The sequence below is a fragment of the Marmota flaviventris genome, chromosome 3 (assembly GCF_047511675.1).
Source record: "Marmota flaviventris isolate mMarFla1 chromosome 3, mMarFla1.hap1, whole genome shotgun sequence".
Taxonomy (NCBI): Eukaryota; Metazoa; Chordata; class Mammalia; order Rodentia; family Sciuridae; genus Marmota; species Marmota flaviventris.
Window position 1 is genome coordinate 138,408,313 of NC_092500.1, and position 22,526 is coordinate 138,430,838.

General features: G+C 36.8%; 1 protein-coding gene across 3 annotated transcripts in view; it reads right to left on the reverse strand.

Annotated features, from left to right (window-relative positions):
- Nucleotides 1-22,526, reverse strand: part of Asah1 (N-acylsphingosine amidohydrolase 1) — a 70,644-nt gene that overhangs the window by 28,237 nt on the left and 19,881 nt on the right. Inside the window, exons 3-14 of one of the 3 annotated variants that reach the window (XM_027954687.3) lie at nucleotides 17,028-17,118; nucleotides 16,433-16,519; nucleotides 13,269-13,347; nucleotides 10,169-10,243; nucleotides 9,294-9,339; nucleotides 8,631-8,775; nucleotides 8,049-8,103; nucleotides 7,835-7,916; nucleotides 6,844-6,975; nucleotides 6,613-6,736; nucleotides 6,066-6,122; nucleotides 3,777-4,698 (exon numbers count right to left, since the gene is read on the reverse strand). In XM_027954687.3, coding sequence (XP_027810488.3) covers nucleotides 4,609-4,698; nucleotides 6,066-6,122; nucleotides 6,613-6,736; nucleotides 6,844-6,975; nucleotides 7,835-7,916; nucleotides 8,049-8,103; nucleotides 8,631-8,775; nucleotides 9,294-9,339; nucleotides 10,169-10,243; nucleotides 13,269-13,347; nucleotides 16,433-16,519; nucleotides 17,028-17,118 — 1,063 coding nt within the window. In that variant the 3' untranslated portion in view covers nucleotides 3,777-4,608. Of the gene's footprint in view, nucleotides 1-3,776; nucleotides 4,699-6,065; nucleotides 6,123-6,612; nucleotides 6,737-6,843; nucleotides 6,976-7,834; nucleotides 7,917-8,048; nucleotides 8,104-8,630; nucleotides 8,776-9,293; nucleotides 9,340-10,168; nucleotides 10,244-13,268; nucleotides 13,348-16,432; nucleotides 16,520-17,027; nucleotides 17,119-22,526 lie in introns of those variants that run through there. The other 2 variants (XM_071610449.1, XM_071610450.1) reach the window with 2 other exon arrangements.

Below are 22,526 nucleotides of genomic sequence, written 5' to 3' on the forward strand. Positions count from 1 at the left end.
CTCTGTACCACTGAGCTACAACCCCAGCCCAAGTCATTTGTCTTTTAAACTATTTAAAAAATTTTTTTTAATTTGTTCTACTTAGTTGTACATGACAGCAGAATGCATTTCAATTCATCATAAACAGAGTGCAACATTTCAATTCTCTGGTTGTACATGGTATAGAGATGCACTATTTGTGAAATCATACATGTACCTAGGGTACTGATGTCCATTTCATTCCACCATCTTTCCTATTTTCATAACTCCTTCCCACCCTCCCCTTTGCCCAATCCAAAGTTCCTCCATTCTCCCCATGCACCCCCCATCATAGATCAGCATCCACTAATCAGAGAAAACATTTGGCCTAACTTTGAACACATTTTAATAGCCTATTTTATATTTGAAATTGCTACAAATTCTTGATCAAAACTTTATGATAATCTCATCAAATTTTTAAAAATCATTCAGGATCAATTTTGTATGCATAATTGGGTGATGGAATTTATAGAAGTTGAATTTATATTTAAAGACTAATAGCTCTTTTTATTCTTTCACTGATAAATGTAATATTAAAAACCCATCCAAAATATTCTTATAAATATTCCAAAATAACCACATTGTACTTTGCAAAAAGCACATTAGGACAGTCAGGGCTGCCAGCTTAGGTGCCTCAAATTGGCCTGTCAGCCACAAAGGTCCAGAGTGCTGCCTGGAGCTGAATCCACCAGGAACCCACACTGCCTCTGTGCCTCCCCAGCATCTGCATGGTGCTGTATGCTGGGCTCCAGGTCCCTGGAACGTGAACTTCTCCAGCTAGAGCATGGGCTCGTGTCCATTAGACAATGAGATCTGCAGAAAGCCAGGTGCTACATACCATACATTGGTCTCGCTCAGCCTTTCTAGCAGAGCAGCAGTATCTGGATGTTATTGTTATCAGTGAAGACCAGGGACACCAAGACAGGTTTGGGTCCTGGTGGAAAAAAATGGGGTCTAAGTGGCTAGATATCTTTATGGGGATTTGAAATAGGTAAAACCCAGCTGGCCCAGGCTGCTCCTGGTCTGCAGGGCTGGTGATCTGCATCAACTTGCTTCATGCCTTCCCCCCTTCTCCAGTCTGGTGATACCCCAGAGAGATGCAGTCTATCCCACTATGCTTGTGCCTCTACACCAAGGAGCTCTGGAGGAGATAGATGCCATGGGAGGACCCTGGATGAAGGTATCATAGGACACATTGGTAGCCCAATAGGGCAGCGCTACCAAGAATGGAGGATCTGAGATCTTACCCTGCTTGTAAACTAACCAGCTGGCCTGCCACAGCTTCATGGATGCTGGCAGGCTCCTGGGACTTTACTACTATGGGAACACCAGGCAGCATGGGCTTGAGATCATATCAGCTCCACTCGCCCTGCAAGTCCCCCAAGGAGGTAACATGGAGGAACAGGCCAAGTGGATGTTGCACACTGGATGATCTATGCCATAGCTAAGAAAACTCCAGAAATATAAGAGGAGCTGCTCTACTAGCCAGCCTGTCCCACCTATTCCCTGCAGGAAGACAATGGTCTTAATTATTCTAGTAAGAAAACCAATCTGTTCTCTGCCTAGACAAACACCTTGAAAAGATAGTCTGGGATAAAAGCTGCCACAAGATAGGCAGAAATGCCATGGAAAATTGCTCAACACACAGCGATCTCCCCTGTGGCACCTGGGTGGGAAACTGCTTTCCCAATGTAAGAGGGAGGGAGTCCCTTAGGCAAAAGAACTGATTTCATGTGGGCTAACAACTCTCCAGAAGTTGCAGCCACTAGTCCTGTCGGGTTAATGTAGCTGTAGTTAACAGCTACATCTCCCTAGGCCTGTTGACAGGACCAGTGCCCAGTATGTAGTAGTCCAGGGCCTGCTGGCCACGTCTGACACATAATGCTAAGCTGGCAAATATTTTGTAAATTTACACCAATTAACAAAATTTATCCCTCACACTCTGGAGGACTAACTTCAGTAACCACCTGAGCTTTTCCATTCAGCAATTAAAAAAATTCAGAACTGCCCTTTTTTAAGAAATATTTTTTTTAGTTGTAGATGGACACAATACCTTTATTTATTTATTTTTAATGTGGTGCTGAGGATCGAACCCAGTGCCTCACACGCAAGGCGCGCCCTTTACCACTGAGCCACAACCCCAGCCCAGAACTGCTCTTTTTAATGGAGTGTTGGCTCGTAACCACAAAAAGGAGAGGTTCTTTGATTCCCCACAAGCTGAACACAATTTAGACTTGGGGTAGTGAAAAGACAAATAACCTGTTAGATGAATACACTGGAACCAATTCTTAGCCCCAAAGGTTTCTAATCCCTATGGAAAAGTTTTGAAGAGAACCCAAGTGATGCACACTCAGCACCATGGCTTGGGGCACTCCACTCCAGTGGGGGTCTCTCTCCCACGGCACAACTACTTGTGATCAGGTTCTGTATGAGAGTGTCAATGTAATAGCCAAGGGCTGGACAGACCTGGCTCAGTTCTAGCCCTCACCCTGATATTAATGCAGCTTTGAGCAACTCATTTCACTTCATCACTAGCAAGTTGGACTTCAAATACTTTGGGGGCTTGTTGAGAAAACTAAAGAAGCTAAAGCTCATGTAAAGCTGTCCCTAGGAGAAGCCCTGGTACACACACAGTTCTGGGCAAGTAGTAGCTATTATTAAGGTGAGTTATCCTGGAGCTACATGTATGAAGGAATGTAGTATGAGTCACCCCTGTTTTAAATCATACTCCTAAAACTAGGCTAGGCTGGTAAATTCTAGGTTTGGCTCCAACCTGAACCTTAATTTTATCCAGTTTTTCTAATGCATATGCTTAATGTCCATGGCTACTAAGTTCTGACCTCTGAAAATTAAAATTGCACTGACTTCTGTTCAGGGGAAACTGTGGTAAGCATTTTGTTAAACATCCTCCCAGGTATCCTTTTGTACTCCACATGTTAGTTAGTTATGCATAAATACCTACAGAAAGCATAACATATACAGGCTTAGAGTTTAGAGAGTATTTTGTAAACACTGTACCACTGAACCATACTACTAAAAACTTTAATGCCAGGTATTTCCTCTAAACTCTTGGACTTATTCCCAAAGAATCAGTCTGAAATGATTGGTTTAAAATGCATATCAAAGGCTACTACATTAAAAACAGACATCAAGTTTGCCTCACTTCATTCTTAAAAGAGGATCAACATTTGAAGCAAAGTTTTTTTTTTTCCTTTCCATTAATAGAATCCTAGTTTAACACAAATCCTCTTGTACTTCCTCTTGATTTTCTAAATAATCCTGGAACTGCTATTGTTCTGTGGAAGCACCTGCTGTCTGGGGGAAGAGCTGCCTCTGGACACCTGCACGCTAGATTGATACTATGGAGTTAAGCGGAGGTAAGTATTAATCATGTAAGATTGTGACCATTTAGTCATATGTTTAATAACCCACTTACATAACCCTTGTAATTTAAGTCAGATATTATGTTCATCTTGTATTTCTTGATAATGACCCCCACCCCAAACCAACATGTACATGTACACCCAGTCTGCATGCATGACTGCTGACTGACACTATTTCCAGTGACTATATACTGAGCATCATGATGCAACTGAGATTATAAAAAAATGAAGTGGACACAGTTTTGCACAAATGGCATATATTTCACAGTTAATTGTGAAAGTTAGGAAGATTAACAATTTTTATTAGCTCTTTTCACAAACATTAATTTTTGAAAATATTTTAATAACTTTACTAAAACTTAAAAAACACATTGATCGGAAGAACAAACAAAAAACTTGTTTATTAAATGAATGATACTTATGAGAATTTAAAATAATGAATTTGTTTCTTATTTTCAAGTCTTTGACATGTTTATGAATTCACAGAATCTGGGACTCAGTTTTTGAAGTTAGCAACTTCCTGGGGTTACTAGGAGGTAGTGTGATTATGAAAAAGGGAACATTTCTTTATATAAAAGACTGCCTTGCAAACTGATTACTTCAGGAATCCCAAAAAGTACTATTTACAGAGTCAAAGGTCACTTATTGCCCATTAAAAGAAATACTGAATGTTTGTCTCATCCCCCCAATCAAATGTAGTGAAATTGCTGTCGCAAACAGCAAACGCAATTGATTTTAATAGTAGTTGTTAGAACCAGAAGGAAAATACTGCTACACAGAAAAATATACAAATATGTAGATAAAAGTGAAAAACCGAATAATGTGAAGTGTTTACTTTTACATTATTCATATTCACACAAGAATTTGGGATTAAATGCCCACAGAGAATCTTGAATTATTCCATGGAGCTGGGTCCTACAATGGCTTAATTGCTTATCCCCATCCCCAAATGTCCAAGTGAAATGAAACTGGGTAAATTCTAGCTGTTTTACTTCACTTGAATTTACCCTAAAACAAGAAGAATCAATGATTATGGCAAAAATATTCTGTTAATCATAAACATACTGAGAAGGATAAGCTCATGACTCAAAGAGAACCTGCCTTCAATCTTAGTCTTTGAAAGGAGACAACATGGCTGCAGGGGTCAGCTGTTTGCACCCTGCATCTTCATATCTTGGAAAGCAAATTCTGTGGCCCAGATGTGTGCTCACCAGCCTATACAGGGGTCTGGGCAATCCCGCAGGTAAGTTTCATAATGACCTTTGGTAACGTCAATCAAAGTTGTGAATACTGTCAGCTGAAAGAAAAGTTATTTTACATTAAGGATATTTTCAATTCAAAAATGTTCTGACATGTTAGCATTTCTGTCCCTAAGGAATTTGTTTAATATTAAATAACTTTATAAAGCAATTAACATATAATTATGTTATTACACAGTAATATAGCATGTTAATATTATACCCTAATTAAATAATTAAAGCAAGCAACCAACATCAATAGAACCATTATTCCAGGTCATGAATATTAATTAGTAGGCTTGGGAGAATCTCTGGTTCTTTACAAGATCTTATTCCTAAGCAGTACACTGCTTTGGTACCAAAACTCCAGATTCACTTGGCCCTCCTCAATGTATAAGTGGCAGTCATACAAACCCTGGAAATATACTGCAGAGTATGAACAGTTTAACATTGGCCATCCTTATCTTCAAAGCATTTCAAATACAATGGGGAAAGTACAGGCACATATTCAAAGTACCAAGCATACACCCAAGCCCACACAGCAGGCCATGTGTCTCAGGAAACCACACTGTGAGCTCATGTGAATCTGATGCAGGCAAAATGAGAAGCACAGCAGGGTCAGGGAGCTCAAGGAAGGCTTCCTGCAGGAGCCAGGTTTTAAGCCAAATGCTGAAGGATAAGAGGCACTTGTTTGGGCAGAGGTAATGGAGGCATGTTTATTTTAGGGAGAGGTGGGCAAAGGACCAGTGAAATAGGAGAAAGAACAAAAGGATCATGTACTTTTGTTTTTTCTTTGCTTTGTTTTTGCAGCACTATACCCAGGGCCTTGCACATTCTAGCAAGTGCTCTTTCACTGGGCTACATTCCCTGCCGGAGAAAGAACGCGTGGGATGGTCATGTATAGAACACAAAAGGAATGATTCTAGCAAACTGGATGGCTAGCAAACTTGTTATTTTTTTCATTTACGTGTGGGGGGAAAGTAATGTGATAAAGTTCAGGGGAAACAAAACTCTACCAGGACACACAGCTCAGTCTGAAAATGGACTTCAGACTTACTTTTGTCAAATTTTAGGTGCTAGTTGTAGATTTTACCAGAAGACTTATGACAGGAAAAAGTCATTTATTTACCTGACATTTCAGTTAGGTCTAGCACCTAACTGAAATGTGCTAGACCTAACTGAAATGTCAGGTAAATAAAGCTGGAAACAATACTCATGGCCAATTTGAATACTAAGCCACAATGATGAACTTCTTTAGCATATTCCAAAAGTTATGCTTACAGCCATATAAATGATGTCTTTTAAAAATCAGCCATAAGCCGAACATAACTTCTAGGCTCGAAGTGATCCAAGATAAAGGGAAGATAAAGTATAAGCCCATATTCTTTCCCTAGAAGTAATTATATATATATATATTTTAAAATACCTTGTTGAGGACAGGCTTTGTTGACAGGACATCATATAAGGTCGCAAAGGAGAGATTCTAGGACATAAGAACAGTTTTTGTTCAGCAAGTTAAACACAGAACCACATACAAACAGAGATGTCGTGTCCGCCGAAAAAAAACTAAACAATAAATATTAAACACAGGTGTTGATCAGCAGCATTCTATCCACACAAATGGGTCAATAGAAACCAAGTGATTCTTCACTCAGCCTCCCTCAAGGGACTTACCTTGGGGGTCACTGCTAGAAACAGAAGTGACAGTTATAATATACTGCTTTTTTTTCTTCTTTCTTCCTCCCCTTTTAAAATTCTTCCCTGTTTTTTATTTAACTTCACAGAATGGTATCCAGCATTAGGGTAAGACAGGAAAAGTACAGCAAAATGTTGTTCTTTTAAGTTAAAATAACAAAACAAAAACTGAGTGGGGACCATCCAGAGATACTGAATAATACAAGACCAAAGAAAAACGCCATAACTAAGATAATCCTTAATGGAGACAGTTTCTATCCATGGCAATGCAAACATACCTCCTGTGTTGTGCGGTTCAGACACATCTTCGTAGGAGTTCTGCGGTCATCAAGGAAGAAGGGGCTTTTCCATCGGTCATAATTCGTCTGTACCACATACCATCTACCATTCTTAGGATCAAGTCTAGAAACAAAAAGAGAGATTCTCTCTTAGGCTTCATGCCTTAAACTTGTACATATGTCAATCTAGGCTTTGGTTTCTACATATTTTGCTTTAAGAAAGGTACTTACTCATATACATCCAAAGAGTCTTTTCTTTCTCGTGTAATCACACAACCTTCCCCAGACTGGTTACCTCCCAGGATAAAGTATGCTGGGGCCAATAACTTGGTCTTGGTCAGTATATTCTTGGCTTCTTCATAACTAAATAGAAACATTTTTTAAAATCAGGAAACATCTTTAGTTGACTTGGAATGGAAATATTTGAGTTCTGTGAAAACTTAGGGAACTAACAAATGTAGAAGGAACATGTTTTTTAAAACAGGATGGTAAGCAGTGGTTCTGGGAAGGAATGATCTCTCTACATGGTAAAATGCTGAATTGGGAAGTTTGAAAGGTCCCTTTAATTTGCAGGAGAAATGAAATGTCCTCCAGAGATCACCCTACAGCCTTACCATCTCTGCCTTTGATTCAGCACCAGAAGGCAGGGAAATGGTGTTATAATTACAATATAGAAGATAGGGAGTAAAAAGAAATCTTGAAAGTTAGGACTATTAAAAATTGGAGTGAAGTATCAAAAACGACTACTAACTCACTCCCTATAAACTATTAAAAATAGGATCAATGCTCATTTACTCTAAGTCATGAGGTTGCAATATGGGCTGAAGATAAGGCAGTTCTGCTATTATAAAATTTCTGCACCACAGGAGACTATAACTTCTAGGTTAATATGTATTACTATTTAAATGAAGAATTTATTTACAATTTTTCTTTTGTAGGAGAGTGATTTTTTTTTTTTTTTTGGTACCAGAAAAAAAATTCATGGGTGCCCTTCATAGTGTCCATATCCCTAATACTTTTAAATAACTCAATTCCTTGCTATAAATAAAACACAACAATAAAAGAAAACATGAATAATTCAAGTGTCAAAGGCTCACCAAAGAAATTCTGCAATAGTTTCTCAATGGATATTATGCTAGATTTTAGGAAATGTTTTTGTATTTTAATATGAATAACTTAAAATTAGCTAAATATTCAGTAATAAAGCAACCAATCACTTTACCTTGTAGAGTTTTCCAGAACTGATCTAGTGATAAACCCTATCCACATGGCATCTTTCTTTCCCAAAATCCATTCTAGGATACCTGGAAGAGATCAAACCACATAGTGTCAAACAACCTGAAAGAGGGTTAGGAGTAGTTAACTAGAAGGCACAGACCATAACTTGTCTTAAAATGGCTGAGAAATTCCCATTACACTCTGAACACTCTACTTACCAATATAACCGCCATTCATACTAAAACGTTCATTTAGTGTAAGACTAAATAGCCCCTAAGAAAAAGACAAAATATGGTCAGAAACTTCAACCATCTTCTTTAAGACCCTATCTATATATTACAATGGTATATAAGTGCCTGGATTGAGTAATGGGAAATCCTAAGAGAAACCAAAATCATGATAATTTCCACCTTAACTTAGCAAGACTTTTACTTTTCGTTTTTCTTTTTTTTTTTAAGTTCCAAGCATTTCACACCTAGAATGTGAGATAAGTTAGGTGGGACATTGTTGGCTACACTTTTTGGACAGAAAGAATTTATGCCTAGCTCCATAAAGTAGCAGAGTCCCAGACCCTATCACAGATTTTGACTCCCAGCCCCTGATACCTGGTCACATGCTCTTTAATCTATGACACGCTCAGAAACCATTTCCTTATCTGCCATTTGATCTTACACCAATAAAAGTGACAAGAAGTACAAATGGATGAAATTGAGCTTGTTTTCTTGGACTCTACCCTTCACAGATTGTAAAATCAGAACACAAAAGCTATCTGTAAAATTACGTAACAATAGATTCCTTACAGGTTTGAATCCTGTTAACATGCCCACGTAGCCAGCAAAGCTTGTAGCCTTGAAGACAGTTTTATTGTTTCTCTGGAAGTCCAAATTCACTGTTAAAGGTTTCAGTTCCTCAGTTACTACCCAGGTATTATTATTTACATTCCACCTACAAAAGACAAATTTTGGTAACATTTAAGAACAATGATGATAATAATGTTGAATATGATGAGAGCCCGGCATTACACAATGCACTTTATCTCTCTAATCACTAATGAGCAATACTAATAGAACTTTACAGTATAGGTGGTTTTATTCACAAGTTGAATAACTCTCCCAATATTACTGATTGTACAAAGTGAACCCCAGATTCAAAGTTAGGCATCAAATTACCTTGACCTTTTCAGAAAGGTCAAGAGGACAGATACAGAAGAGTGCACCTCTTCCTTCTGAGCAATAAATGAGGCATGCATCTGTGGTCTTCAAGTATGGTCCAAGTTTCAGCTCACCATGTGCAACTTCTCAGATACAAACTCTAAATGGAGTAAGTGTGCCATGTTGTCTGGATACTAAGGAATCCAGTTATCTTCACTTATGGTCATTTTGGCATGATTTGGGACTTAACTTTTCATCAGAGGTAATACAATCTACTCTTAAGAAATGATACATATGATATTCCTTGCTTACCCAAGAAATACTCCAAAATCCATGTTTCTTCCATGGAGTAGATGACCTATTTAAAAGAAAGCAGAATGACATACAGTAGCAGTTAACAAAGTTCAACTGATTATAAATCATAGCTGAACACTTCATTTTGTTAAATTACATTCACAACTGTTCCATCTAACTATAAGAATTAAGAAATAGCATGACAAGCTTAACAAGATCAAATCAGTGTTACTGTCACATTGGCAAGGCTCCTATAAAATCTGAGAGCTCAGGGTTCTAGGTAAGATCAGAGTACCTTTACAAAATAGGATCAGTGGTCATTATTTGGTCCACTACTAGGACACAGATGTCTTAACCTCAACTAATGTGATTTACCCAGTGCTTCCCTTCGGGGACTAACACCTACAGTGGACACCTGAAGGGTTTAGGTGTAGGCAGACTTTATATCCAGAATGTAGGTCAAACATGAGGGTGAATCAGGGCAAGTCATCTTGTTTCTTGTACCCTGGGGAACATCCAGGAAAAGTATGAGAAAGTGAGCCTGCTATACATAGGGTCCCTTGGATGGAAACAACGTCTACCTGTTCCTCCAGAAAACTACATGTCATTACGTGTGTGAAGATAACATATGTCTAGAAGGACATAAGTAGTCTGTGAGGAAAGGAAGAATGTTTCTAGTTCTGAAACACTTTTTTCAAGTTTTTTGCGCACCTGAATTAATCTTTAATAGGCATTATAGAGGTCTTAAAGTGAGGCTAGTCTTCAGTGCACTTGTGAAAAGTCACTGTATATAATATACACAGGATGTATATAGCAAACCTGGGTTTAGAAAGTTCTAATTTTTCATTTCCATGGTACTCTGTTTTGTCCACCTTCTCTCAGTATATATTTACCTTCTTTGTCTTCAGTTATTATTGAGGTACAAATGGTAAAAAATTCATAAAAAATGTTGAATGAAATAATTTCTCCTATGAGGAAAAAAAGGAAGAAATTTTGTTAATACACAGAACCATGACAACATAAGAAAAAATTTGTTTTGCTTTTCGTGGTTCTGGGAGTAAAACTGAGGGACTCACTTATGATAAGCATGCACTCTACCACTGAGCTATACCCCCAGCCTCAAAAAATGTATTTTAAGAAAAGTTTTACCATCTTCACTCTGTGTGTGTGTGTGCGCGCGCGTGCGTGACACACTTTGGTGCATTTCAGTGCTGCCAGCTAATTAATCCTTGTGTACCTGAACACCTGGCTGGTGGGCTGCTGCCCTCCCCCAATTGGACTCTCTAGAATGACAATAAAACAAGTCCTCAAAGAGGGAACTACTTCATGAGTTCAAGTTCTAGGCATGCTGGAATTATGTCACATCATAATGTCCAAAATTTTAAACAATATATGGCATGCATCATTTTTAATTTTCTTTGGGGAACTCAAATATGATAATGTGATTCATCTAGCTCTTGTTTGTATGCTGAAAATGTATTTTGCTCAGATTTTTTAGAGTGTGACTAAAATCTCTACAGTGAGAAAGGACAGCTAAGAACTATTAATGAGTTCAGAGCTACCGAGAAAGTCCATTGTACAATATTTTATTTTTTGAATAGTTTTCCAAAATGGTATGCCATTTAACATTCAAGCCAAAGATGTACAGTACACTTTGTCTATTTAATGTTCTTTATTCTACTCAATGCTAAGATACTAAGTGTAATATGTTTGTCACCCCAATCCAATATTTATGTTATTTCCATTCCAAGATTGAAGAAGATGGCATCACTATACCAGAACTAAAACTATACTACAGAGCAATAGTAACAAAAACAGCATGTATTGGCACCAAAATAGACTTGTAGACCAATGGTACAGAGTAGAGGACACAGAGACAAGCCCACATAAAGACAGTTATCTCATATTAGACAAAGGTGCCAAAAACATATATTGAGGATAGCTTCTTCAACAAATGGGAAAACTGGATACCCATATGTAACAAAATGAAATTAAGCCCCTATCTCTCACCATGCACTCAATTCAAAGTGGATCAAGGTCGTTGGAATTAAACCAGAGACTCTACTCTAACAGAAGAAAAAGTAGGCCCAAATCCTCATCATGTCAGATTAGGCCTCAACTTCCTTAATAAGACTCTTGTAATGCAAAAAATTAAATCAAGAATCAATAAGTGGGATGGATTCAAACTAAAAAGCTCTTTCTCAGCAAAAGAAACAATCAGTGTGGTGAATACAGAGCCTAATTTTTACCATTTGCACATTAGATAGAGCACTAATCTCTAGGATACATAAAGAATACAAAACAACACAAAAAACCAAATAACCCAATCAATAAATGGGTCAAGGAACTGAACAGACACTTCTCAGGAAAGGATATACAATCAATCAACAAATATATGAACAAATGTTTCATCTCTAGTAATTAGAGAAATGCAAATCAAAACTAAGATTTCATCTCACTTCAGTCATAATGGCAGCTATTAAGAATAAAAACAATAATAAGTGTTGGTGAGGATGTGGGGAGAAAGGCACCTCATACATTACTGGTGGGTCTGCAAACTGGTGCTACAAATATGGAAAGCAGTATGGAGATTCCTTAGAAAACAACTTGGAATGGAACCACCATTTGACCAACCTATCCCACTCCTTGGCTTATACCCAAAGGACTTAAAAACAGCATACTATAGTAATGCAGTCGCATCAATATTTATAGCAGCACAATTCACAGTAGCTAAATTGTGGAACCAACCTCGATGCCCTTCAGTAGATGAATGGATAAAGAAGCTGTGGTATATATACACAATGGAATATTACTCAGCATTAAAAGAGAATAAAATCATGGCATTTGCAGATAAATAGATTGAGATGAAGAATATTATGCTAAGTGAAGTAGGCCAATCCCAAAAAAACGAATGCTGAATGTTTTATTTGATGTGAGGATGCTGATCCATAATAGGAATGGGGGAACATGGAAGGAATGAAGGAACTTTAGATAGGGCAAAGGGGACAGAGAGGAAGGGGGCATGAGGGTAGGAAAGACAGTGGAATGAGATGGACATCATTACCCCAAGTACATGTATGAAGACACAAATGATGTGACTCTACTTTGTGTACAGAGACATGAAAATTGTACTCTGTATGTGTACTATGAATTGAAATGCATTCTGCTGTCATATACAAGGAATTAAAATAAATAATTTTTTTTAAAAAAGGAAAAAAAAATGGGGAAAAGACCTTGACACACACTTTACTTTTCCCAAAAATAAAGAAATAAAGACATAAGAAAAAGGTCAACAAACTGAAAGTAATAATCTCAGTTAGCAGAGAAAATGCACATTTAAACTAAAATGGGTTATCATGACCTTCAAAGAAGTAGCTAAAATATAAATGACACTATCAAGTGGAGAAGTATCAAGTGGACTTGTATCAAGTGGAAAAAATAAAATTTTCATATTACACTGTCAGTTGATACAATCACATTACAACACTGTTTTGCAGAATCTAAAATTATACAGCTACTCTTTAACCTAACAGTTTACTTTGTAGGTATATATCCAAAAGAAATGAGTACATATGTCCATTAAAAGATAGTCACAAGAATGTCCATACTTGCTTTATTCTTAGTATTCAAAATATTAATATTCACAATATTCTACTCATACAGCAGCACACTCCCTGTGCAAGAAACCACATACAACAGTTCAAATGTTCAGTTCTATTTTTAAGAAGTTCAAGAAAAGGTAAAACCAATCTATGGTGAAGTCAGAAGAGTGCTCATCTGAGGAGGCTATATTCTGTAAAGGGGCATGATGGAGCATTCTGGAGTGCTGTAATTTTCTGTCTTTTGGTCTGATTTGTGACTTTGCATGGATGCATTTTTAAAACTTCATTGAGATGTATACTTAAGACCTGTGAATTTTACTATATGTATATCATACCTAAGTAGAAATATATTATTTATTAAATGTTTTATACATTGCAAAGTAAAATTTACCTAAAGGTATTTCAGTAACATCTGCAATCCCCTTCATTTCCTCTTCAAAAGGACCAGAAAGACTGCCAAGGAGACCAGGCTGAAAATAAATACATTAACAATCATTTAACCTAAGAGTATGCTTTTGAGATTTTTGAGATCTGGTTCTTTGATATATACTTTGTTGTCCAGATACTCTTACCACAATAAGTGATACGAGTTTCTTAAAGCTTTTTTATTTTTCCTTTCAACCTGTACTGGGGATTGAACACAGGAGTACTCTATCACCTAGCTACATCCACAGCTAGGCATTTTTATATCATGTATTCTAAAAACTTTTATGTAACAGAAAATATTGGGCCTCTAAACAGAGACTCATGATTCTCAGGTTGTTTTTTTCTGCCTGATCCTTTCCCCATTTTCCAGAGCAAAGGAACTGGAAAAATTCCACGTGGATGAACCAAAATGACCCACAATCCAAAAACATTTCAAAAAGCACTCTTTATCTCTGCTCAAATTCACCCTCTAGCCATTGGCACATACCACATTCCCACAAAAACAGACGTGCACTATTCTATTTATTTATAAAACACTTTGTCATGGTTGATGGATAATCATTTTTTTTTAATGTTGGCATTATTTGATAGTTTTATTATGTAACTTAATTGTTACTTAAGTTTAATTAAGTTTCTTAAAGCTGACATTACAAAATAAAATTAACTATAGCTGGGAAATTAATGAGAAATACAAAACTGGGCAATTCCTGTTTGTTGTACTTGGTATAACTAGTTAAAACAAATAAAACGTTATTAAAAAACATTATAGGAAGAGAGCTATTAACAAAGTCAGAAAATGATATAAATTACACTTTTATTGTAATTTATAATTGTTCACTTTATGTTTTTGTTTACTTTATTTATTTATTTACTGGTACCAGGGATTGAGCCCAGGGCACTTAACCACTGAACTACATCCCCAGCCTTTTTTCTAAAAATATTGTACTGGAGACAGGGTCTTGCTAAGTTGCTGAGGCAGGCTTTGAACAGGTGATACTCCTGCCTCAGCCTCCCAAGCCTCTGGATTACAAGCCTGTGCCACCACACCCAGCTTTGATAGTTAATCTTGAGTTAAGAAACATTAACTGTATGATGTTAGTGAACAACAGACACGAGCAAAATCAGTGGTGTATACATCATACTTTTTTAAAATTTTTTTTTTTTTTTTTAGTTTTAGGTAGACACAATATTTTATTTTTATGTGGTGCTGAGAATCGAATCCAGTGCCTCACGCATGCTAAGCAAGCAAGCTACCACTTGAGCCACATCCCCAGCCCCACATCATACTTTTATTCTCAACTGCAACTATTTACTAATATCAAGATTACAATTTAAGTTCACAGTCTTTTGCTAAGATAATATGCTTAAAATTCAAAAGTATTATTTTTTTAAACTAGGTAATGTGTCTTAACTAAGCATATTGTTTTTTTCCCTATGAATTCAAAGCATTGTATAAGTGGAATGTTCTGGTCAATTTCACAAATGTGACTTCAAGAACATTGATTAAACATTTATTATATCCAAGCACAATGCTTTGCAGAGAGTATGTCATTTAATCCTCACAACTACCATATAAAATGTGTATTATTAGTAAATATCATTCTAATAAGGAAACAGAAGTTTCATAGGTGCATGACTGATACAGGCTTAAAACCCAATGTCTGATCTAAAGCATGGTACCAGAACACTGTGCGATGTTGCCCACCCCCAACATTCAGAGTAGAGGGGAACTTAGGGCACATGGGGTATGCGGGGGGGGCATTCTTCCTTTGCTTTTGGCAACTTTCATTTTGGAGAAGTATAGTAAGTAAGCATGAACATAAAGGAGAGCCTGAAGCAAAAATTAAGAATACAAGATAACAGGATTGGTGACTGGCAGGTGCAAGTGTCCCATGGAGGAGGTGCCCAGATCAGCCAGCCTCTAGGACAGTGATTTCCAACCAGGGCAGTTCTTCCCCACAGGAAAAATTTGGTAAGTCTCCTGACACTTTTGGTGTCATAGCTGAGGGAGCATTACCAGCATTTTACAGGTAGAAGCCAGGGATGTAGCCAAAACAAAAAAATTATTCAACCTCAAATGTTACTAGTGCCCCAAATCTGCCAAGGGCATGGAAATCCTCCTCTAGCCCTCCATACCCTTCAGTAAAGACTAAAGGAGGTTTTGCAGGCATGGTGGCACACGCCTGTAATCCCAGCAACTCGGGAGGCTGAGGCAGGAGGATCGAGAGTTCAAAGCCAGCCTCAGCAAAAGTGAGGCACTAAGCAACTCAGTGAGACCCTGTCTCTAAATAAAATACAAAATAGGGCTGGAGATGTGGCTCAGGTCCCCGAGTTCAATCCCTGGTACTCAGCCCCTGAAAAGAAAAAGTCTAAAGAAGGCAATGAGGATATCTTTGGAGGTTCTAGAGGGCCCTAGATATTCTTCTACTGGTTCCATCTAAATGATAAAGAGGCTAAGAAATGGGGTCTTCCTGCGTGTCCAGGAGGAAATAAAGCGGTTTGGTGATGGCATTACCACATGAAACACTCAACCCAGTTGAGTTCGAGGATCACAGCTACTGAGGGACTCCACAGGAGGCAGGGCTGAGTTGAAGGTGTCATTTGGTCATTTCTAAAAGAAATCTCTAGGTATCCTGATATACTCAGGCAAAGTATTTTGTTTTTCTAAATCTAATTTTCTTTCTTTTTTTGTTGCTGGGGATTGAACCTAGGCCTTTACACAAACTGAGCATGACATCCAACCCCTGAGCTACACCTCTGGCACAAACTAAGCTTTGAAATGTGAACTTACAAACCTAAGTATAAGGGCAACAAATTAATTCCACAATCCCAGAGGAAATCCATGTATTTGCCCACTGCTTTGTAAAATAGTCCATACTGTTAAAAAACAAAGAGCAGTTAACTGCCCAATTGCCATGCTTTGTGTCTTGTTACTCTAATATTACCAATCCCCAGAATTTAAAATCTCTGAAGTTTTGACAGAATCTACAATAAATGTAAATATGTCCCAAATTCTTGAGAAGAGGTGGTTGATTTATACCTTCAAATAAATCCTGGGCATTTTCTGGATTCTGTGTATATATATATATATGTATGTGCTTAAAATTCATCATGGGAAATGTTTCTTACCAGCTTTTGATCCACCAACTGTACAATTTTTCCACTTGGCACAAATGAATTTACTACAGTCTTCAGATAATTCACTAAAATCTTTACCTGAAAAAAAAATTTTTTAAAAATAAAGAAGTGCTGAATTTAGATTAATATTGGTATAACAAAAACAAATGCAGAACTTTTGACTTACTCAAGCAGAGCAAAATTAAAGTGGTACTTGAAAATATTTTCAATCAATATACTAACATATTTTATCTTTTTTTAACACATTTTTTAGTTGTAGATGGACACAATATCTTTCTTTCTTTATTTTTATGTGGTGCTGAGGATGGAACCTAGTGCCTTACACATGCGATGCAAATGTTCTACCACTGAGCTATAGCCCCAGCCCCCACAATTTTATCTTTTAAAATGACATTTGCTTCTTAATTATTTAGACTATGAAGAAAAATGATGCAAAGGAAAAAAGCAACGACAGAGGAATGGCATCTTCTCTGCAAGTATCAAAAGCAAACTTTGAAACTATTTGGTAGGTGATTTCATTAAGTGTTCTTTTATAAAAAACAGTTAAATTCAGTAAAATCAGGAAGATTTAAGAATCATAACATACCGCTGATGCCTTTTCAGTCATTAATTCATGCCATCTTTTGTAGGGTGGTAAGTCAAGATTTATGGTGTACCACGGAACCGGTCCTCTATAGCTGTAAAAAGAGGTGTACCATCTTGAAATGTTGACAGTGGTTTCTGAAGAGGTTAGATAACTACATTTACAAGGATATACTATACTCATATTCTTAATAACTGTATAGAAGTTAGCTACTCAATTCAAAATTTTCAAATAAAGTGCAGTTTCCACCCATTGCTTCTGCCCTCTATTGCACAAACAATTTTAAGTAGTCTCAGAAGTCTCGAAGTAGAATTATACATTCTGGAAGTTTAATGTAACTTCGTGCTTTGTGAAAGAATTAACTAGAGCTCAAAAGCTATAACCTAAATATTACTGACAGAAAATACCTATCCTTTTTCCTTCCTAAAAATCTGCAAAGATTTAGTCTAGGCCTACACTCATCTCCAACTGTCTGACACTATTGCCAAATCACTGAACCTTGAATGATGGTTCAGTGAGGTCATCTCTGAAGCACCAGAGCTGCAACAAAAATTAGCTTCCCATAATTGGCTTCAAGAAACTTCACAATTCTTCCAGCCAAACTGACCTTCCTCAGTTGGCATCCCTCTGTTCCAAGTGCAAGCTCAAGCACTATTCAATTCTCCAATATCCTACTCTTAAACTTATTACATATAGCAATTTCTATTATGAGGATATAGCAATGTCCACTCTCTTATCTATGGAGCTAGGCTGGATTTCTGGTGGATGAATTCTATACCTACCTCTGCTGTTACAGAAACATAATTTTTTGGCACTTTTTACCAAACTGAAATAGTTGTTGAGGGTGTGCTATTCAATGATTTATCAGCTTAAGGCTATACCTAAAAATTCAATCAATGGATTTTAGGTATAGCCTTAAGCTCTATTCCAGAGAAAGGTAGGGTATATTGTATGCTGCAATGTTATCAGGTTCTTAAATTAAAATGTTTTCTGGACTAACATCTATAGCAGGTGATAGGTTATTTCCTAAAGGTCATTTACTGAGCTTCTATGTATACCTGTACCTTCATGAATACTTCATGCTCTAAGTAATGCTGCTAAATGTAGGGTTCTGGTATATGTATAAAGTTTTATGAAACTCTTAACCAGAAGTTGTTTATGTTGTGACTTAGATAAGAAAGAGAGGCATATTCAATTTTGGAAACATACATTTAAACAAAATAGCAATGAATAAATTTTGTTCTTCTCAAAGCATTTTCAAGTTCCCCATTTCCTTAAAGAGGTGATATCTACATGAAATACTATAATATTCAAATCCTTGAAAAAGGCTTTCATTATAACAATAAATTCCTTTCTAATTGGCCATAATTTCATATGTAAAATTCTGTCCCACAGTTCAATAATCTCTTACCTCTATTATGGGCAGATATTACCAACCTTCCCTTTCCCCCAAGCATGCATTTGGATTTCATGCCTAGTAGCAATGATACAAAACTGGTGGCCCATGTTAGTGGCAGTGCCATAGGATATGTGTTTTCCACATATGAACCCAATCAGCTCTTTTCCCCCTCATAACATCCAACAAAGCTCAAATCATGCCCTTATATTTACCATAAACCCCTGATTCTTTCTCAGACTAGAGTCTTGAAAAGGTTCAAGGATTTCAGAAAGGAAATGAGGAGGAAGGAGCTCATCATAGGAGGGGATTTTTGTGGGGATGGTGAGATCTCAGAAACCTTTATAACAAAACCTCCACTAATGACAATTTTTTTTTGAGAGAACTGTAAATCTGATTGACTAAAATTATTTTAATAACTTAAGTTTAACATCATCCCACATTTTACTTCTCATTAAATATTTTTCTAAATTATCTTAGTATTTAGCATTTGCTTCTCAATTTCCTGTAAAAGAGTATCTACCTTATGAGGGTAAAGATGATTACATGAAATATGCAAAGAACACACAGCAACATTGGTGCTCAATCAATAGTAATCACTGTAGTATATTCTCCTGTTACTACAAATAATAAATATCATTTAATTGTTTTTGAGACTTAGTACAGGTCATCATAACCTTAATCATACTGCCTGAACCCACAAGGCTCCCCAGGTGGTTTGGAAACTAGTCCAAATGACACAGCACATACACACAAATAAGGGAGCAGATGCTAAGCACCAGTGAGCAGTACAAAAGAAATGCTTAATGGGATTCAGATGGATATAGTGGTGATCTGGCTGTCATTCTTGGATCTCTGCATTGATATGACTGGTCAGGCTAGATGAGCAGGTGTCTCTTTCCTCCCTCACAGCTGCCCATGCATGCCACCAAAATCTACACACTGGATTGAAAAGAATGAACCCATAGGAATAGGAAGTTTATCATTTAAAGGTACATGAATGCCTCACATTTCCCCCAGAGTTCAAGATATACTTAGATAGAAAAGAAAAGGATCAGAGTAGAGCTGAGGATTTTGGTTTTGAAAACAAGGCTGGGGAGGTAGGAAGAAATCCAGCAAGAAACACAATGCAAGGAGAGAGACATCCATAAATATTATGTATGTGTACAAACGTGCATGTGTTTAGTATGTGTATACATATACATATACACACACAACAATGTGGAATCAGTTAAGTACCTGATCAGGGAAGGTTTATGGTTTGCAGGGCAATAAATTCACAAATACATGTGAAATACACACAAAAAGGGAATGGAAAAAGGACTTAAATGTGGAAGGTATTCATTCAATGTTCAGTATTCAATGTTCAATAATTGGGGCCATGAGATAAGCCAAGTAAAGCAATCAATAAGTCAATCAAAGCCAGTATGGTGCCAATGGTGACAGAAAGGATGATCTTCTGAGTGCAGGCCATCAATGAGCAACTGGAATGTGCACTGGCGCAAGGATAACATCCAAACTGGTTACATAAAGGTAAGTAAATCAAAAGAATCTGGATTACTAACCAAGGAGATGAAAGCTCTCTACAGTAAAAACTACAGACCACTAAAGAAATGGAAGATGACCTCAGAAGATAGAAATAACCATACTACCAAAAGCAATATACAGATTCAATGTAATCTCCATCAAAATACCAATGACGTTCTTCACAGAACTGGAAAAAACAGCCCTTAAATCCATCTGGAAGAGTAAGACACCCAGAATTCCAAGAAAAGTGATGCAGGGGTATCACAATACCTGATCTCAAATTACACTGTTTATACGGAAAAACAGAATGGTATAGGCATCAAAAGAGACATAAAGAACAACGGAACAGAAGACACAGAGATAAATCCACTTACTTATAGCCATCTGATACTTGACAAAGGTGTCAAAAATATCTCTTCTGTCCAAAAGATTTTATCACTTCCTGATGTAAATATGATTTTTAATTTTATGTTTGCTTTAGATTTTATTTCAATCAAATAAGAGTTACATATAAGGATGGTTTCCCATGAAGCAGATGCACAACTTTGTCATTGACCTACTGTTTATTTTTTGGCTTAATAAAAAAACATTAGACTGTTTTATATATATATATATATATATATATATATATATATATATATATATATATATAAATATATGGTGGAGGAAAGACAGTCTTTAAAACAAATGGGGCTGGGAAATCTGGATATGTATATGTAGAAGAATGAAAATTAGATCCCTACCTCTCACCTGCCCCAAAGTCAAATCGAAATGGATCAAAGACTTAGAAATTAAACCAGAAACCTTGCAACTGCTAGAAGAAAACATAGGTTCAATGCTCCATAATATAAGTACAGACACTGACTTCCTCAACTAGACCCTTATAGTTCAAAGAAATAAAACCCAGAAACTGTAAGTGGGATGATTTCCTCAAGCAATCAGGGACATACAAATCGAAACTACACTGAGATTTCATATCATTCCAGTCAGAATGGCAACTGCCAAGAACACAAATAATAATAATAAATGCTGGAGAGAATGTGGGGGAAAAGGTACACTGATACATTGTTCCTGGGACTGCATATTAGTACAACCACTCTGGAAAGCAGAGTGGAGACTCCTCAAAACAACAGGAATAAAACCACCACTCCTTGGTATTTATCCAAAAGAACAAAACCAGCATATTATAGTGATACAGCCACTTTAATGTTAATAGTAGCATAATTCACAATAGCCAAATTATGGAATAAACTCAGATGAATAGATCAAGAAAATGTGGCATATATATATATATATATATATATATATATATACACACACACACACACACACACATACACACACACACACACACACACACACAATGAGGTTTTATTCAGTCATTTAGAAGAATAAAATAATGACATTTGCTGGTAAATAGATGGAAGTGGAGAAGATTATGCTTAGCAAAATAAGCCAGACTCACAAAATCAAGGGTCAAATGTTTTCTCTCATATGTAAAAAAATAAGGAAAAGAAGGCAGTGTATGTGTGGGGTGGGGTGGAGAGGGCAGATCAGATATCATATAGGGAAGATCAGTGGATTAGGAGGGGAATGAAAGGAACAAAGGGAGGAAGGAAGGGGAAGAAATGTGGAATGATTTAACAATATCGTGTTATATGCATATATAAATGTATCAAAGGGAATTTCACCTTTATGTATAGAAAGTACCAATAAAAATAAATAAATAAAGGAATGTAAGGAAGATCAGTAGAATAGAAGAGGGGAACGGGGGAGAAAGAAAGGGGAGATGGGGAATGAAATCAAATTCCTTAAATATACGACTGTCAAGATGAACCCGTATACTATGTATAATTATAATGCTGTAATATAAAAAAGAATTTGTTATTATAGCTTCACTGAATCAATGGTAACTTGTACTCAATTAGTAGTAATCACCATAATATATTTTCCAACAAACAATAAATATAATTTAATCATTTTTGAGGTGGAACATTTGCTATGTCTAGGTCATCATAATATCAATCATATTACTTGAACTCACAAGGCTCCCCAGGTGACTTGGAAACCAGTTCAAATGACACAATACATATGTACAAATAAGAGCGGATGCCAAGCACTCAATGAGTAGTAGAAAGAAAATGCTCAATGGGATTCAAATGGATATAGGGTGATCCTCCAGTGTCCCAAGGATACCGGGACAGTGGCTACTTAGAATAGATAATTTAAAAAAGAACAATAAACAAATATAATTTGGAATGTTACAAAAACTGAAGATGCCACCTTGATATTACTGGTTAGTTATACCCTGCTTCTCCCCAACCCCCAATTGTCTACTTTCAGTGAGAAGGAAGAACAGGAAAGATAACTATTCCCTATACCTCCCCCGCTTTTTTTGTTCCCTACATTCTGTACCCTCTAGACCTGTGAGCTATTATGTTTCTCTCATAGGCCCATTTCACCCCTAAGCATTTGGAAAGACCAAAATTAAGACTAAAAACAATGTCAGACACACTAAAACATGGCATTGGCTCTTCTGTTTTCTGTTTTGTCCTCAACAGCTTTATCGAGCCAAGGGT